General features: G+C 38.0%; 1 protein-coding gene across 50 annotated transcripts in view; it reads left to right on the top strand.

Moving 5' to 3' along the window:
- Positions 1–20,462, top strand: part of LOC136826963 (uncharacterized) — a 578,486-nt gene that overhangs the window by 515,656 nt on the left and 42,368 nt on the right. For 34 of the 50 annotated variants that reach the window (XM_067084667.1, XM_067084940.1, XM_067084928.1 and 31 more), the window contains one exon: positions 15,676–15,865. In XM_067084667.1, the coding sequence (XP_066940768.1) occupies positions 15,676–15,816 (141 nt within the window). In that variant the 3' untranslated portion in view covers positions 15,817–15,865. Of the gene's footprint in view, positions 1–15,675; positions 15,872–20,462 lie in introns of all 50 variants that reach the window. The other 16 variants (XM_067084819.1, XM_067084825.1, XM_067084790.1 and 13 more) reach the window with 1 other exon arrangement.

Genomic DNA, 20,462 nt, shown 5'->3' with positions numbered 1-20,462 from the left:
GTATTTTAACATAATTCCCACGTCGTAAATTTTACAAAATTCCGAGTCTAAGAATTCCGGGCTGCATATCCTTAATGCCCTTAAAAACATGCTACAAAAAACTGAGAGTTTTACATTCATGTGGTCGTCTACGTATATATTTGTCACGTGCAGTTTGTGACTTATTGCATATATATATATATATATATATATATATATATATATATATATATATATATATATATATATATATATATATATATATATATATATATATATATATATATATATATATATATATATATATATATATATATATAATGTGCAAAAACATAGTTTCATTGTCTGCACTGTGATTTTTAAGGGGAATAAAATTCTTGTATTTGACATATTTATTAAAAAAGGTACTGCTGATAAAGTATATCATGATAGAATTCTTCGTAAAGCTCCCTATATCACACTTCTTTTAAAAATACAAAGGAAATTACTGAAAACTAAGTAGACAAGATTGAGATTTTAATGCGAGATTTTTTTTTTTTAGAGTATGTTTATGTTTATTTGGAAATAAAGTATTAAATGGATGATTTAGTTTTTTTTTTTTATAGAACGTAGAGTATTAAAGGGGCCGATATTCACATAAAAAGTAAACTCTCTCTCTCTTTCTCTTTCTCATTAACACCAGCTTACCTCAGCCACAAAGCCACAAGATTCTCAATCCTCCTCCAACCTTATCTATAACAGCCAATTTATGATTTTTCCTCGTCTTACAGCCTGGCCCTCGGCATGATTGTACACACGCATACCTCGAGGATATAAGGGGAAGAATGTGCTCTCTCTCTCTCTCTCTCTCTCTCTCTCTCTCTCTCTCTCTCTCTCTCTCTCTCTCTCTCTCTCTCTCGTGCTTTTCAAAGGCAGCTGTGACAGCAGAACTTGATGTATGCGCAAACACACGCGCATTCTTCCCAAAGGCAACCCTAAAATAACAAGAGTGAGAAGGAAAGAAGCGCGATCATTTAAAAGCAGTCAAATGGGAATACCAGAGGCAGCAGAAAGGGGAAATGAAAGATAAAGACTTGCCGAAAGGTAAAGAGGGGACGGGCTGACGAATTTTGAATGTAAATGCTACGGTTACAAACAAAGGTCAACACGTTTTAATTAGGATTGGAGCGTCCAGCCTAATTGGGACCAGATTTGACCCCTTTCGAGGACAGTGGTCGGGAAGGCCTTTCCGTTGCCCCATTCCAAGGGCTTCTTCTTTGGAATGGATCGTCAGCCAGAGTAGTTATAACTATTTACACCACTCATATTTTCCATTACTTCTTGACTGCACATTTTCCTATTTAGTAGTAATAACTACTAAATGGAAAAATTTGCTTTTGTGAGAGGTCCTTCTTACTGGCATTTATATCACGAAAGACTTACAGTACATTATTATAACGCCGGGGCTTCATATTCGGTATTACATTTTGTATTATTTAATGGCTTTAGGTTCTTTGCAGCCTCCCTTCGGCCCCCACCTGCAACCCTTTCATTCCTTTGACTGGACCTCCTTTCATAATATCTTTCTTCCATCTTGATATTCACCGTCTGCCAACAGTTATTTCAGTGCAACTAAGAGGTTTTCCTCCCGTTACGCCTTTCAATCCTCATTACTCTCAATTCCCTTTCTAGCGCTGAATGACCTCATAGGTCCCAGTGCTTGGTCTTTGGCCTAAACACTCTATTCCATTCCAATCCAGTGTAATATGCTTCCTTGATAATTGTCATGGAAAATGTTGGCAAGTATTCCATGAACTCTACTTCAGAAACATTGCAAGACGAAAGCTTGCCTGTCATTGAAGACCTTGAGCAAGACGATGTAGTCACAAGGCTTAGGCAAGATGTTTTAGCCACTAGACATGTGCATCATTCAAGTGCTTAGGGAAGATGCTTAGGTGTGTCAATTAGGAAATATATACTTGTCACAAGGAATGCGTTCCACTGAAGCTAGTAAATAGAATGTATGGGTCTCAGTGCATGTGTGCCATTCAAGTGCGCAGATATGTTGTTTGGGTCACAAGGCTGAGTGTCATGTAAGTACTTTGGAAAGATGTTTGGGTCACAGACCTAAGTGATTAGGCAGGATGCTTGAGTCACATGGTGTGTGTGTCATTCAATTGCTTAGGCAAAGGGTTTGGGTCACAGGGCATGCGCATCATTCAAGTGTTTTGGCAGTATGTTTTAGTCACAGTGCTTGTGTCATTCAAGTGTTTTGCCAGATGTTTTGATCAGAAGATGAACTTGTCATTGAAGTGCTTAGGATAGATGCTTTGGTCATAAGGCATGTGTATCACGAAAGTGTTTACACCAAGATGTCTGAAACACAGGATGTGTGTATCATTGAAGTATTTAGGCAAGATGTTTTGGTCATAAGGAGTGTATCATTCAGATGTTTAGGTAAGATGTGTGGGTCACAAGACGTATATGTCTTTAAAGTGCTTAAGAAAGATGTGTTGGTCATAGGCGTTTGTAACGTTCAAGTAAATAAATATATAAATAAATAAAATAAATAAATAAAAATGAGAATAAATAAGAATAAATAATATACAAAAATAAAATTCAATAATAAAAATAAATAAAAAATTATATTTTTATTTGTATTTATATTTATTATTTAATTTTATTTTTGTATATGGCAACATGTTTGGGTTACAAAGCGTGTGTATCATTTCATTTGCTTAGGCGTTTGACATGCAAGTGCTTCGGGAAGATGTATGGGTCTTGAGAAGTATTTTAGGGCTGAAATAAAACTGAATTATTTAAATAAATGTAATCATAAACTGTATAAAGAAAATGTATGTTTGATCAGGAATATTTAGAATGTGTAAAAACAAGAACATTACGGCATGCCTAATCACGTGTATTTAAAAATATATATATGGCACGATAAAGTCGAAGTGAAACACGGTATATCGACAACATTCAGAAGATGAAGGTAAATGAACCATGAAAATGAAAACTGTAATATATGTCACCAAAAAAAAAGGCAATTGCATCCTCGAGAAATTTACAGAGTAGGAAACGTTGAAGTTTTGAGAAATTACCCAAAGACTATGGCAAAAGAACTATTGTGCTTTCTGGAGGCTTAGTTATAAGAACAGACACTGACACAGAATGGCCTGACGTAATTTTTTCAAAAGCCAAGAGGAGAGGTGGGCCGATAAAGACTTGATATTCACGAATGTTAGGGGTGCCTACTTCCTAGAAGTAAATGGCACCATATGCAAAGAGGACAGTATGTACTTAATATTTTTCAAGTGAGCCTCAAGTTGTGATAGATTTTTGCTCGCGGGTTTCACCCTTGATTCAACAATTAAAAAATAATAGAAGGGAGAAGTGAGAGTCCTGCATGGTGTGTCACTTTAAGTCACAACCTTCAAAAGGAGAAGAAAGAAAAAGGGTGTTTTTCTTAATTTTTGTTACGGTGTATTTGAAATTTGTTTTGCATTTGTATTACACATGAAAAATGTTCCGCATTGACTCTGTATCCATTAACTCACCATATTGCTGAAGTCGCCTTTCTTATGAGACCTTTGAGTTGATACTTTGCAATGGCAGCATTTTTAAAAAACAATAACAAAGATATCCGTTACTTTACAAGGCAGTCTATCATAAGAAGCAGTATAAAGGATGTATGTTATATGTTATAGAAAGGACGTGCCTTAGGATTCATTTCTCAGGCAAGACTTACACTCACTCACACACACACACACACACACACACACACACACACACACACACATATATATATATATATATATATATATATATATATATATATATATATATATATATATATATATAATTATGTATGTCTATGTAAACGATGGCAAAAGAGTTGTAGATATCTCGAAAACCATTCAGGACATATGTATACATGTGGATGCTTATGAGCGTGTGAAGTCATACGTACGCGTATATTTATACGTTCAAAAACAGAAATACTTGAGGCCTGTGAAATAACGGTGGCCTGTATTTCTACGGCGGGGAAAAGCTTAAAGGGGCTCAATAAGGTAATTAATTTTAAATTACGTTGTTATTGATGAGTGAAAAATATGTTGGTCTGGATTCCCGCAAGAGTTCTCTTTCTCTCTCTTTTTGGCGACCGAAATTGAGATGTAAGAGCATGTAATATAATATATATTCAGTTTCTTAGTAGCTCCTCCCCGTAGTTTTATTACCAAAGCTACACACACACATTATTATTGGCAGCTAACATGAAGTATTTCGAAAATGGGCTTTGGATGCATGATAAGCCGATTTTCAGATCTAATTACGAATTAATCGCAATTTTTTTTTTTTCACGTTTAGAGGCACCCTCATGTTCCTTTAAACGAAGCACTCTGATAGGCCTAGTTCCGTGCGTTCACAAGAAAAACTTAGGCGTGAAACAAGCATACACGTGTACATACAAATACTTAGGCTACATACGCACACACACATATATACATACATACTGTACATACACAGGTGGTAAGGCTCCCTTGGTAAGCTGCTTACACACAGCTTTGTTTCCACACTAATAGCAGCGTCCCCTCGCCCTGACCCCCCCCCCCAAAACAGCCATCCCTTTCTATCACACCCCCGCCGATTCCCCTCACCAGGGAAGAAGGGGTACAGAGGAGGGGGCCAAGGCCCTTCCTCCACTCAAGAAACCCCACCCACTGGGTTCTCTCTCATCCACCCCCCCCCCCAACCACTCCTTCCCAAGGGATTTGGGGGATGGAAGGGAGGACCACGTAGCCAAGGGGGAGGGGGGGGGAGGTGACTCCATGCAGCAGCAACAGCATCAGCTTCGTCGTCGTTGGTTGGGAGAAGCTGGAATATCAGCTCACATAGGTGCTTCATTATCACAATCTCCACGACGCCTCCTCAGACTCTTCGTAAAAGCAAGCTTTTTTTTTTTTTCCTGAGAATTTTCTTTCTTTTTTGGAAATCTCCTTTCATACAATTAGCAATCAGCCACGAGCTTGGGTGTAATGACTAACACTGAAGGCGCGCCAAGAATGAATATCACAAATGATCGGCTTTTTCGTTATTTTATGAAAATGTATTTAAAGTGGATTTTTAGAGCTACCGGGAAAAAAACGTGTCTTGAATGGTTGTTGTTTTAATAAGAGAGGTTGTAGTAATCAGGTAGTAATACCTCATAACCTTTACTCGTCCTCACGTGAGAAAAATGTTGTAAATTAAGACAAGACCAGAACTTGACTGGGGACACTTCACAGAACAGAGAGAAATTATGAAGAAATGGACAAAGAGAAGTTAGTAGGGAATTTTGATAAAACAGAGAAGTCAAAATGTAATAACTAATATCTACAAAGTAAATTGCATTAACTAAGAGCATGGTCCTTAAAATTAATGTCGCTTTAACTTTTAATTTATAGCCTCAACATCCAAATACTTCCAGGAAGACAGTTCCTCACTTTTACTATAAAGGGGATCAGGCCTTCATACTGACAGTGCGCTACCATGCATCCACAACACAAGATTAAGCGGGCCTTCTGTCAGCAGAAGCGCTTGCCCAAAGGCGGTCTGTAATTTTGAATTGTTTCTTGACATTTTTTCTACATGTGTTATTCTCTGTACTCTTGAGCTCGAAGAGAGAAATATTCGCACTGTCACCGGCTTTGTAACACCATTCAAGCCACTTCACCCTACATCCGCAATGTGGAAATCGGTAATCATCAAATTAGTTCATCAAAAATTATTTTAAAGTCATCCATAAACTGGTTTTTGCTTGATCGCGGGTCTGTATGTGTGCAGAGGAAAAATAATACTTACATGGGTGGCCTATGGACGTTTATCTCCCCAGTCAGATTGTGCCTCGAATTACTGAATCCAATCAGATGATTTTCAGTGTTATTTTTTCACATGTTGAGTCATAGGAGAAATCTTCCCAAGTTTAGTCAGTTTTCATTAGAATTGCTATTTTAGCTAATTAGATTATTTATAGCATTTTAGCTTTACAGCTGAGGAAAATCTAAACCAGCTGTAATACAACATAACTCATGCTATATTGAAGAAAGTATTTAAAAGCAGTCTGATCAGTGGCTTTTGTGTGATGGACCATTTCATTTTACTTGTTAATTAATTAAACTTTTTTGTTTTACAAGGAAGTGGAGTCACAGGTGATGCTCTGGAACTTTTGTTTTGTTAAAGTGGTCTGCTTGACTTGCTAATTCGTAGATGTGCTGTCGAAACTGTCGAAGGTATTCAAGGCCAATGTTAGGAATTATTACACTTAAAATGAAGGTTAGGTCAGATGGAAACCTACTGACCTAGATGCACTAGAGCAGAGCTCGGAGTATATTGACAGTTTATTTAAGTTTGTAGTATTGAATTTATTGTATTTTGCTGGACTAGTGTGCAAGATCCTTGAGGGTTTCTATGCTCTTGAGGCAGGGGCTGCAGTAACATTGGTGGAACTGTGGGACTTTTATTCTCTCACCCTGTCCCTAATGTGTTGGCGTTTTCGAAGCTCTGTCTTAGAAACTGTCGAAGTTCTTCGAGGTCAGAGTCCGTAGAATAATAATAATAATAATAATAATCATCATAATAATAATAATAATAGGATAGTGCGTGGAACGCGCGAAGTCTTTTATTGAAATATCCAATCAGAAATCGTTCGTCGTCTGGATTCAGGTTCTACTTCAGGTACCGTCGACGTGTTTCGACCAGCTCGTTGGTCATCCTCTGGACGTGGCTTACTCTATAAGCCACGTCCGGAGGATGACCAACTATCCTTTTTCCAATGTGAATATCGGCCAGTTGCTGACCAGCATCGCTGAGCCCGAAAAGCGACTCATGAGGAAAATAATAATAATAATATAACCCTGCCTGAGGTGGAGTTACAATAATCTGTGAATAATATAACCTCACTGAGTGCGGAGTTGATAACATTAGCAGCAGCGGAATAACTTGACACTGGAAATGAAGCAGTAACGAATAGTCATCCAAGTATTTTGGGACAAAGCGTGACTGTCAGTCCCTATCCGTCTCTCGGAAAAAAATTTCCACAGACCCTACAGACAACTTAACCCTATAACTTGACGTGACCAAATTCAAGTCCTAGAGGAGTAACGGTTTTTCACGCAGTTTTAATAGTATACAATGTTTACACATGCTTCTATATAGTGAAGACATGCCTCAAATATATATAATATATATATATATATATATATATATATATATATATATATATATATATATATATATATATATAATTACGTATGTGTGTGTCAAGTGGCCAATTGGTTGCGAGTTTCGCCTCAACAGTAAGCGTCTCGATGCCGACTCTTAGTGGGGTAAGCAATAGAGGCCTGTTTACATAGAATTCCATTGAAAACAAGATTGCAAATTCTAGAGCTATCCCCTTTTAAGGGAACAGAACGTATAGGTGACAGCTGGGCACTGCAGCACTCGACTTGCACCAGCAAGGCCCATGGCTCGCTCCTTGCCATATGCCCACAAGTCAACCCAACTGTGAAAATATACCAACGTCAGCTAGGGTAAAGCAAAGAGCATAGAGCTGGGTAGCAACTTCATCCACAGATTTTGCAGAGACTGAAAGGCTCTACTCTTGTGGCGCCATCCCTTTAAGTGCGGGAAAATACACACACACATACATACATACATACATACATATATATATATATATATATATATATATATATATATATATATATATATATATATATATATTTTATTATCTGAGTGTGCATGTGTTTATCGACAGCATCATGGCGAAAATTCCTTGGTCTGGCACCATTACTTTCTGTGTGTGTGTGTGTGTGTGTGTGTGTGTGTGTGCGTGTGGTGTGTGTCATCTGTTTTCGTGGACAAAGGTCCAAAAATAAGGTGGGAGTATTCATTGGAAGTTTTAAGCTCTCAACTGACGGTGTCTGTATCGATGGGGGGGGGATGGTGATAGAGGTCTGGTGAATCCCGACGTTACCTGGTATGTAAAGGGTGTAAAGGTTCTTTTACAAATGCCTCTTCTAAATGTTCTATTAGACCCTCTTTTGGAATTGTCTCTCAAATTACCCCGCAAATGGGAACAGCATTGTTAACCCCGATGAAAATAACCCTATAGCATGGGTCCCCATCGATCAGTGTCTATGGAATTTGAATGAACATATATTCTGCGCATTGCTGAAAATGTCGGCTTTTTTTTTTTTAACATAACCACCAGATCTTTAAATTTTACTTTCAAGGTAGTCACGAATACTCTTTATGAATCATGATAAATAAATGTTTCTTATGAAAATACTTGTATAAACTTTCCAGGAAGGAAGTAACCACTGGAGTTTTATGTCAAAGACAGTTTAAAACTGTGCATCTTTTAAAGGGTATCTTCACTGACACTACATAGGCAAGACATTTGCTTCATTTATGTTTATTACCTACTTCTGGATATCCCTTTACGAAGATTAATTATATATATTTATATATATATATATATTTATATATATATATATATATATATATATATATATATACCATGACATTACCTAGAAATGTTGCTCATGAACTTAGAGCTTTGCCAGTTGCCGCTTGGGAGGGTTCTGGAACCAACACACGGGTTTGAGCATTATTCCCGTTCGTTTCAAGTCATGTTTCGGATAATTTTTTCTTTTCCCCTTTTCGAAGTACTCGAAATATACTCGTTTCTTTATATCACGTGGTTCTGAATGACCTAATAGCTTTACCGGCAAATGCCTGTTGGTCTAATTCCTTCTGTCAATCTTTTTTCAGAATGGAATGTCAAAAATACATTGCGTTGTCCGATGATGTTACACAGTAATGAACTCTACATAGCACAGAAAAATAATAGGATTGATTTTCTATTATCGTCAGTTAATAGCCAAGTAAGCTGTTTTCTTCAAGTGCTGTACAGCATACGAATGTGAAGAGTGACTATGCCTTTGAATTACTCAGGCCCCAAGAAATGGAAGAGGGTCAACTTTATGCCCTTCAAAGGAGTTACATACCAGGCAAAACACATGCGAGGAGAGAGTATCTTTTCCTGCATAACGTGCTTTGTTATTTTTCCTACAATAACTATTCAAACTTTTACCAAAAATACAAGTGTGCAGGGACTTTCCGCGACAGTCGGTTAGTGTTATCATTTCGTTATACTTAGCAGCATTTTGCTTGTTTGCGAGTTTTAGTTTTCAATGGGTTATGCTATGCTTTATTCATAAAACCGTACGAGACAAACTGTCCCAATACCACCGTTTATTATTATATACTTGACTTTGAAACTTCCGGAATTCTTTTCGCAGTTTTCTTTTATGGCAGTTTCTGGCAACTTCTTGACTCCTACACAGGTCGTCCCATTGTAAGACCATTGGGTGCGACTGATGTAATCTTCGTAATGACATCGTTATTAAAGAATCCATATAAGAAAAAAAATTAGAAAAATGAAAATATAAAGAAAAAGTCGCAGTAATAAACTTAGAACTCTCCATTACCGTTGTTAAAAATAATAGGTCGCTTTTGGGGAGAAGAATGATAGTCAAAATATTATCGTTTTTAGATTAGGATCTTTAGAAAACAAATATCTGGCGTTGTCAGATTCATGAAGATTGTTTTTCCGACATCATTAAAATGACCGGACCAGAGCCTCTCTCTCTCTCTCTCTCTCTCTCTCTCTCTCTCTCTCTCTCTCTCTCTCTCTCTCTCTCTCTCTCTTTGTAACCATACCGGAAATGCGAAGATAATTCAGATGCTCTGGCGTAAATCTCTCTTTGTTTTTTCACACGGTAAGTTGATTCCTAAATTTTCATGCAACCCAAAATTTGTATTTCAAGAGGATGCTAGTTTTGGTTGGTATGTTTAGGTAAAATGTTAAGAATTTCACATTTTCCACCTCAGTGCTGAGTTATTAGAGAAGACATCTAATAGTTTTTTCATAAAAAAAAAATTACTTTTCATGTAACTGGAGCAAAGAAGAGAAAAAGACGGAAAAAATAAGCTCAATAAAATCACTACGTATGAAGTTGCTGTTTCATCGCCACAGCAAATAATAGATAATGAGAAGGGAAATGAACATTCCGTGGTAGGTCTAGACCACGAGAAACCGAATCAAATGCCAAATAAATAACTGCCCTACGGTTTCCTCACTCTTCATTCCTATGTTTTCCTTTCGGTGATTCTAACCCAGACCTGTCAGTACCTTCGACAGGGTGGTTATGATTTTGGTCCATTTTGTCTGTTTGTTTGTGCATTTCCCTTTAGCAGAATTACACACAAAAATATGTGCAGATATTTACGAGCTTTGTACCAGTACGAACTTTGTACCAAACGGTGGACCTCGTGACTGGTAATAAATGATTAGATTTCTGAAGATAGGAATACAGTGTAACTTTAAAAAAGGACCTTTTAGAGGTTGAGTGCCCATCAATGTTTCTATATGTTCCAAAGGAGCACTACCGTAGATTTGTGTAACCTCATTTCGATCTTTATTTCGTGACTGGTAATAAATTATTAAATTTTGGGAAAGATACGAAAGTACTTTTTTAGGAGGAGGGAGATTTTTGGGCTGGATTGCTCGGCCCTACCTGATTTATGAAAGCACCGTGCACCCTTTTTATTGCATATTATTGGCTGTTCTTGAATTAATCATTTCGAAAGACCATGGTTTCGACGGATCTATTCAATTCTAGATTAAACCATGCTTAAATAGTTTTTAGCCTGAAAAACTATACTTTCCTGTGCCATTAACTAAATACACTTTTGCTGTCATTTTACTAGGATTCAAATGGGCCAAATGTGATCAGGTTATGAAGAGTTATAAGAAATGGCCCTACTTGGATGAGAACTATGAGAAGGGAGACTGGAGATAAGTGGAGATTTTTGATACATACAAACATCGTATATATCACAAATCTCCATTCAGCTGCAGTCTCCCTTCTCAGAGTTCTCATCCAAGAAGGTCTGTTCTTCCAACTCTTCCAGCAACCACAGCAGCCCAGCTGACACTATCACATATTATTTTCCCAGAGTCGTAATAAGGACATGTCCAAGCTGTCCCCAGCTTCATGTCATCATTATTTCCTCCAATTCATGGGACTTATTTATAATTTCCTGTCAACTGACTCTTAATATTCTTTCTTAAAGCTTTATTGTTATATCGGAAAAATCTTTAAAGTATACTTTCACTGTCATACTATGACAATATAGATTGTACTAGATTTATACATAATCTTACTTTCCAAATCTTATTCACCATGCTCACTCTTTGATTTGCCTCTTTTAGTCATTAACTACATTCCAACTCTGGGGAAAGATTCATTTCTCTGATTATTTATTTATTTATTTATTTTTTTCCAAGCTCTGTTTGCTGCTTATTCAGGAGTCGGTTCAGTGTTTATCTTTGCTCACGTCTAAACCTACGTTCCCATCTCCGATCAGCAAAGGCTGAATAACATTCCTTGTAGCACCTCACCATTTACTGCAAATTCCCTTGACGAGACCCCATTAACATTATTAACGTTGCATCTACTTCGGTCATGGAGAATTCAATTAGCTTTATCTATTTACCCTGAATGCCATAATGGCATTGTGAATGCTGCTACATGCCTTTTCACATAATCAGCTTTTATCAATTTTTTTCCCCATCCTACTTAGAGTAAGCACACTGAATATTTTCATTACAACCGACGTCAGTGCAATACCATTATAGCTACTGAAACTGAGTGAGGTCACCTTTCTTTGGTACCTTAGCTATGACTCCAAGTCCCAGTCATCAGGCTTTGTTTCCTCGTTTCATATTCCACAAAACAGTGTAGTTAGTATAACAGGTGCCATTTTAGTTTCAACAAAAATCATCTCTGCAGTGATTCCATCATAAACTGGTATTTTCCGTTTCTTTATTGTCGATTTCACTTCAGAATCTACGAATTGATTAATAAGCATATATGCAAGTCATCGTCGGCTTCCTTCTCTAAATGTCATTATTGACCCATCCCTCCTCCTGACTGATAATGTCTCACTGTTCTTTCGCCCACTCTTCTGACACGAACTAAGAGAAGAGGTCAAATATACAACAAGCGAGGCAAGAGAAGAAAGGGGAACTCATCATTAAACCAATAAAGAAGGGAACTATAAAAAGCGGGGCAGGAGAATTATGGGGAACTCGGCACAGAATAAGCAAACGTGAATTCTGCAACAAGCGTAACAAAAGAAAGAGGAACTCAGCATAAACAAGGCTAAGAGGCGAATCGTACTACAACCGAGGCAAGGGCCAAAGGAAACTGTGCTTAAACAAGCACATAGGTAAACTGCACGGCACACCAGCACAAGAAGAAAGGGAAACTCTGCACAACCAAGCAAAGAGGTGAATCATAAAGCAGCCAGACAAGAGAAGTGAAGCAAGAGAAGAATCGGGAAACAAGCATAAACGGTACAACAGCAAACATAAACTTAGCAGAGACGTAAATGGTACTACAGGTGAAGCAATTAATGGGAACTCGGTATCAACTAATTGAAAAGGTGGATCGTACAATTGAAGCAGGAGAAGTAAATCAGCAGCGGTTACAAGTACATGAATGGATTAAAGAACAGTGTAATGTCAAAGAAACAAAGAGTTAACATTGACAGCGCATGGAAGACAGTGCTGAAGTAGTCGAAATGACACGTTTTTGATACAGACGTTTTAAACACATTTTCGAAAAAATCCGGAGATGAAGTTTCAAAAGATGGCACAGGTGAACAAAAATTGGGGACACAACATAGCAGTGGCGTTAAAAATGTATAAATAAAATATCCAGGGAGCAGGAAAGGGTGTGAAAGATAAATAGATATGATGACAGAATAAGAAATTACTTGAGAGATGAGGGAAACATTGCTGACAAGGAGTTTTATCCTTGAATCTGCAGTTACAGGGTAATTAAGTCAATTACTGGCAGCTGGAAGAAAGATAAAACCTACAATTAACCAATGCTTGTGCATGTATGCGTTTCTAATGATTTTGGAACTATTTTCGACACAAAATAGATAACTAGTTAAATTAATATTTGTTTGCTTCACCTACGGCAGTTATTGTCTTAACAAGAAAATTTTGCTTTATATAGTCAGTAATAATAATAATAATAATAATAATAATAATAATAATAATAATAATAATAATAATAATAATAATAATAATAATGTGAACGCACATAGTATAATTATTGCCCAGAAACTATGCATTCATTTTGGAACAAATATTGCCTCTCCTGACAATAGTAATATTAGTAATAGTAGTTACTAATTCTAAAAAGAACTTAACAAGCGGCATTGCTTTTTCACAACGGTGCCCTCCTTAAAATGCCTCTTAGACGTTGCCTTTCATTACTTCAAAGGACGTCTATGATTTCAATAATGCACCTGCTGTAGGCGCAGGAGGAGGTGTTTCAGGAAGTTCCAACGAAAATGAGAAAAAAAAAGAAAGGTGTAAAAGAAGCATTCAGAGGAGATTTAGAATTAATAATACATGGAGAAGAAAAGCAATAACGCCTTTGAGGAAAATGGCCCAGTAGGCCCACAGAGAGAATGAGTGTGGGAGGGGAGGTGAGGGCAAAAGTGGATGGATTTTTCGGAATTCGTCGCCGGAATATAGACGTTGACAAAATAATTACTGCTTACCAATAATGGACAACTCTCAGGGCAGAGGAAGCAGAGCGTTTCCATAACATAAGGACGACATTCCATTTGAATTTCCGAGATTCGGGACCACCAGCGCACCGACAGACTCTCCCATAACCTGTATACAACGTTCCTGAACCCTCTGGGTAAGTGTGACAAAAGGGAAGGCGGGAGGGATGGGGGGTAGGATATGGGTAAGAAGGGATGGTGACAATCAATTTGATGCCGAAGACGCTGGCGTCGCTCCAGCGTCTGCTCTTACTGCTTTTCTTCTCGTCACCATTATCGTGATTACCAATTCTTTGGAGGAAAAATTGTCCCCTTCCCTTCCACTACACTAGCCCCATTACACACCCGTCCCATCATCCAGCTATCCGCCACCCTAGGAGATTATATTGGGATTTGTAACTTGCTGATGGGTGGTGGCAGCGTATGGACGCTTCCTTCACCCGTGTATGGCGGTCATGGTGGGACGGTTACAGATCGAGGTGATTTTCTTTCGCCATAAATCGGGAACGGTAATGAAAATGGGTTTTTGGGTGGGCGGTCTTGCTGATGATGAAAGGTGTGTAGGCGGAAGTTGCATGGAGCCGCTCTTTCATTCTGATCCACAATTACATTGTGCGGGTATTCTTAATGCTTGTCGAATTACGAATGGACTCTTCACTGTCATTTACTGACTATTTTTGATAATGCCTGTTTACCATGCGGATATAAGCACAACCTTATTGTTTCTTCATTATTGTTGATTTAGGTGGTTTGGTGGTAATATAATTGATATGATTTGCTGAGATGTTTAAAAACCATCGATGATTAACAGACTTATTTTTTCTAGCATTTTCAAGCATTCGGTATTCATAGCCTTTCGTTTTAATGTCACAAATCATTAATTTCATTAATTTATTGTTCAAGATCATAATGCGGTTTAAATATTATTGCAATAACTCTCGAAGTGTAAGGATCCATTATTTATCAGTACACTGAGACCGGTGGAAATAAAAGTAACTGAAGAAAAGTTCGCGAGGGCAAATCTCGACCGTAGGTACGTTAAAGTACTGCTCCAAAGCGCGAACCAAAGTACTTTGATGTTTAAGATCAAGCCAGCCTTTTACTGGCACGGGCTCTTGCTCCTGGAGCAGCCCGTGAGGTACGTTCAACGGTGGGAAGTCGAAATGTAGAGTTTGTTACCCGTAGACACTCGCACACAAACATGCAGAATTATAAATAAGCATTGCATTATTAATGGATTACAATAATCTGGCTTTATTTTTGGATATATTTGCCTGACAGGCGACTTTTAAGAAAGTTAAGTTCAAAGTTGCACAGAATCAGAGTGGTGGCACTAAGTTACGTATTGCGTTTATGCAAAATAGCACAAGAGAAATTTATCTACTTAGATATTTTCAAAAGGATTGGTGCATTGTGGGAGGAATTTTCTTTTATATACTATGGCATCTGGGAGAAATAGATGGAGCTTTTTTTACAGGGTTATACTATGGCATGTAGTTGAAATAGATGGAGCTTTTTTTTTTACAGGGTTATACTATGGCATCTGGGAGAAATAGATGGAGCTTTTTGTTTTACAGAGTTGTATACTATGGCATCTGGGAGAAATAGATAGAGCTTTTTTTTGCAGTATCAATATTCTTATCAAAACTTTCTTTTTACTTTTTGGAATTTTTTCTTCTTTCTTACATACATAATAAAATATATCAATTTTTCAGCGATTATTCAAGTAATATTTTGATATCTACATATACAGTATAATATTATATATATATATATATATATATATATATATATATATATATATATATATATATATATATATATATATATATATATATATATATATATATATATATATATAGTGTGTGTGTGTGTAAGTGTTTATAGAATCTCTTAAGGCAGAAACAAAGCAATTATTTTAAAAACCTTATGCATGCAGTGCTTGTCATTCGAGGAGATCAATTTTAGTCTGTAATTTTTAAACTAACATTAACATGCTCCCTTCAATCTTTCCAGACCACAATGTTGGCGTTAGTACAGCTCCAACAAGAAGCACATCGTGGCTGCTGCAGCCATCGTCTGTGGCGTCATGGCTGCTCTTCTGGTGGTGGCGTCCGTCCTGTTTTTCCTGAGGAGGAACGCCAAATCCAAGGCTAAGCTACTCGGCCTCACGGCTCACGACACGGAAGCTTCTAAGGACTACCAGGTACCGGTACGCCAGATTATTTTTCATTGCCTAGGTGAAATTCTACGAAGTCATCTGTCGATCTGTCTCTCTTAGATGTTTGACCATGACTGTGGCACTAGTTAGAACACTTTCAACTTCCCTCTCTCAAATTACCTATCAGTTTCAATATTAGACACGGTAATGTGGCTTTTGAAAACTATTGTGTCTCTGTCGCTTAATTCTGTGTGACAGCTTAAAACACTGATAATCTCCTCTTGTCAGAGGATGTACGTCATTCCCCTTGTTGCCTTTGTGTGTATAACGTTGAACTTTCACAATTTTCTCATAGAACTTTTCCAAGAGTGGCGTCGATCTTTTCCGGGATGTCTTTCGTCACCTTTTCGATTTTCCTTTGCCAGGAATTGTGTATCATATACTGTACAAGAATAAAAAGTTTTTCCACTCTTCTACAGAGAAAACAGGAAAAGTCAATCAAAAATAAGAAAATGAGAAATTGGTAAAACTAAATCCCCTTTTTATTTAATTGTATTTTTTCGACATTTTACTTAGAGTCGTAGATACTTCACTATCGTTATTTTTTAAACAATTTACTTACTCTCTCATACTTCCAATTGTTGTTCGTATGTTGTACTTCTTTGCTGGATAAGCTATGCTACTTACGAAATATTTAGTTACTGCATCTTACTCCGTCCATGACCTTTGTATCTGTGACGCCACTGTAGCAAACCTCCATCAGTCGGTCAACCTGTTCCTCACTGTTGAAGTTTATTATTGGACAAATCAGCACAACTTGGCTTTAAATTGTTCATGTAATAACACGTCTAAAAGCAGTTTTCGTAAGTTGTAAGTCATCTCAAGTACCACTATATAACTTCATACTGTCAAATACTGGAGACATGCTTTGTCCTAAATGCCATTACCTTGACCAGTCTGGAGGTTGACTTTACTTTCTGAGCTTTATATATTTGAAGAGTAAAATTAAATATTTGGGAAAGGGATGGTCATTTGCTGATACAAAGAACTATATTGTTGTAGATGTTAGACATTGCGATTTATTAATTCATTTTTCATTTAGCTAAGTTTCCTAAATATTACAGCCTTCCAGCTGAATACACGGAAACCGCCATGTACTGTAAACATATTGTGCACCTAGTAATTTTCCTTATCTCGGGTGTGCATAATTACAAAAGAATGGAACCTTCCCTTGTCTCGAATAGAGTATCTATTCAGTGTTCTCTTGAAATTATATGATATACAAAAATTTTTTTTAAAATATATTTTATAATTAGTGTTTACCAGATTTTTAATGGCAGGGTTTTAATAGTATTACTTCCCGCAGGACATTTACTTTTTGGGGTGCTTCTCAAATCCACTTCCTTAGAGTTGAAAAAAATAAGAATATCCTGATTTATTCGATGAAATGGCATTTGAATTTTACATATAATGTTAACGGTAGGGAATATAATAATAATAATAATAATAATAATAATAATAATAATAATAATAATAATAATAATAATAATAATAGTAATAATAATAATAATAATAATAATAATAATAATAATAATAATAATAATGAATAGTCTCGGTCAGGAAAAACGAGTGCTTAAGCTGTACTAAGAAAAACCGCAACAGGCTGAGCTTTTCGGAAAATTAAGTTTCCTTCTTCAAAAGGACTGGAATAAAATTTCAGTCCAATCTCGCTAAAAATATTCAAGGAAGGAGGTGATTCCGAAAAGCTCAAGAATTTTTTGACAAGTCATGCAATAATAATAATAATAATAATAATAATAATAATAATAATAATAATAACACACACACATACTAATAGCAAGCTGAATGTCCGTCGCTTGCACAGAACCAGTACAAAAAGAGGCATGATTCAGTAGCAAAAGCCTCTCCACTGGAGCCGGTCCAAGAAACACCCAGCCAGTTTGCAGTAATAAGTGTAATGAACACCAACCTGAGGGAGTGATAGAAAACGATCAGGCAAAGATCCTCTGGGGACTATGGTATCAGAACAGATAGGGTGATACATGCCTGAACATACCAGACGTGACGTTGATTGACAAAATCAAGAAGAAAGTATCACTCATTGATGGCAAATACCATGGGACACCAGAGTAGATGAGAAAGAAAGATACAAAACTGATAAGTATCAAGGCCTGAAAATCGAAATAAGAAGGATATGGGATATGCCTGTGGAAATTGTACCCATAATGATAGGAACACTAGGCACGATCCCAAGATCCCTGAAAAGGAATCTGGAAAAACTAGATGCCGAAGTAGCTCCAGGACTCATGCAAAGAGTGTGCAACTAGAAACAGCGCGCACAGTGAGAAAAGTGATGGACTCCTAAGGAGCCAGGTTGCAACCCGGAATCCCACACTGTAAAAACCACCCAGTCGAATAGAATGACTGTGAGACAAAAAAAAAAAAATAATGATAATAATAATATATAATAATAATAAAAGTATATCAAAGTTATGCTTCTGTTACTTAATTCTATAATTTTCAGAGGATCGTTGAATCGTCCATCCCCTCCCCTTCCCACACACACACACACACACAATCTGCATACTTATGCGTCATCGTCCCCAAGCGTCGATTTGCCCCGAGGGCACATAACCTTCGCTCCCCATAGACGGGGGACTCACTGACATTTTTTCTCCCCTTACTCGGAATAATTACATCGCACTCGTGATTATAGCCGAGACAAAAGTGAATTAATTAGTAACTACACATTAATTATCAGGAATCCAATATCTCTATTGGCCAACAGGCTAATTGTATGGTAATAGTTTGAGAACTTTGAAGACGGCCGGATTGATTGAGGAAAAGTTTTGTTGCTCAGCTTTTGTTTGGGTGTTGGTGGTGAAGGGGGCGGGGTGGGGTTGGGTTAGGTTAGATTGTCTGGGTGCTGGATATTGGAGAAAAGGATTGTGAGACAAAATTTGGTGGTCCAGATGTAGTTTGGGTGCAAGTGCTTTTCAAAAGGACCATTCACAAACTTTGCGAGGGAACTAGAACCGTGAAGCCAAAGTTGATACTGACTGCTAAGATGGTAGCATCTCATTTCAAGGGGTCAGATTTAGATGTAATAAAAAAAAAAAAATTAAAAAAAAAATCCACTGTTCCTAATAAAAATACACATAAATGGTAGTTCAGACCTACTTGCTGATAGCATCATAAGAGTCAAATTCACGATACATGTTCCCTTTTTTGGATGTTGCCATAGACCCAAATTCACACCTTTTCATTAACTAATGTACAGACGACTCTTCTAATAATTTAGCAGCCTGAGGGTGCTCCCTATTGTCGATAATATTTATATACCCTTCGGTCAAACTTGGTTTAATCATAGGATTGTTTCTTTTTCGTGTTTACTTATTCAGCATATTTGCATGCCAACAGGGCCGACTTTTTTTATCATTGCTATGTAGTGAATTATTTATGGTGGTTGGTAGCCATGGTAAAGAAGGGCGCTGGGCCGGCAACGCCATTCCAAAACAATAACTGTTTGATTGCTGAATACCAGAAGGTGAAACCACCCATCTCGGAAGAAATAACACAAGTGCATTTACCATGAAAAACGCGAATTCACTCACCGCCAGAAAACCATTCATCTAAAGTACAAACGTGGAAAAACATGCTTGGAAAGTTCACTCTGGGAAATGTAATTAGTAGTAGGCGGTGAGAAATTATTATCACAGGGATCAAAGCTTTAATTACCTTGAGATCACGAAGGCAACAGGCATACGTTGCTGCGTTGTCCTGGAGAGATGGTGATGGTGATGGTGGCTGCGTTGTCCTGGAGAGTTGGTGATGGTGAAGATGGCTGCATTGTCCTAGAGAGATGGTGATAGTGGCTGCATTGTCCTGGAGATGGTGATGGTGGCTGCGTTGTCCTGGAGAGACGGTGATGGTGATGGTGGTTGCGTTGTCCTGGAGAGGTGGTGATGGTGGCTGCATTGTCTTGGAGAGATGGTAATGGTGGCTGCATTGTCCCGGGAAAGATGGGTGGATGGTGGCTGCATTGTCAGCGGAGAGATGGTGATGGTGGCTGCGCTTGTCCTGAGAGACGGTGATGGTGGCTGTGTTGTCCTGAGAGATGGTATGATGGCTGCAAGTCCTGAGAGATGGTGACAGGCTGCGCTATCCTGGAGAGATAGTGATGGTGGCTGGGTGCTGTCCTGGAGAGATGGTGATGGTGGCTGTGTTGTCCTGAGAGAGTGGTGATGGTGGCTGCGTTGTCCCGAAGGACAGGTGGATGGTGACGTTGTCCCGGGAGAGATAGTGATGGTGGCTGTGTTGTCCTGGAGAGAGGGTGATGGTGGCGCGTTTGTCCCGGGAGAGATGGCAGGATGGTGGCTGCGTTGTCCTGGGAGGTGGTGATGGTGGGCTGTATTTGTCCTGAGAGATGGTGGAGTGGTGGCTGCATATCCTGGAGATGGTGTATGTGGCTGTTGTCCTGGGAGAATGGTGATGGTGATGGTGGCTGCTTTGTCCTGGAGAGATGGTGATGTTGGTCATGCTTGTCCTGAGAGAGGGTGATGGTGGCACGCTGTCCCGGGAGAGAGAGGGTGTGATGGTGGCTGTGTTGTCTTGAGAGAGG

The sequence above is a fragment of the Macrobrachium rosenbergii genome, chromosome 3 (genome assembly GCF_040412425.1).
Source record: "Macrobrachium rosenbergii isolate ZJJX-2024 chromosome 3, ASM4041242v1, whole genome shotgun sequence".
Taxonomy (NCBI): domain Eukaryota; kingdom Metazoa; phylum Arthropoda; class Malacostraca; order Decapoda; family Palaemonidae; genus Macrobrachium; species Macrobrachium rosenbergii.
This window is presented reverse-complemented; position numbering and strand designations above follow the sequence as displayed.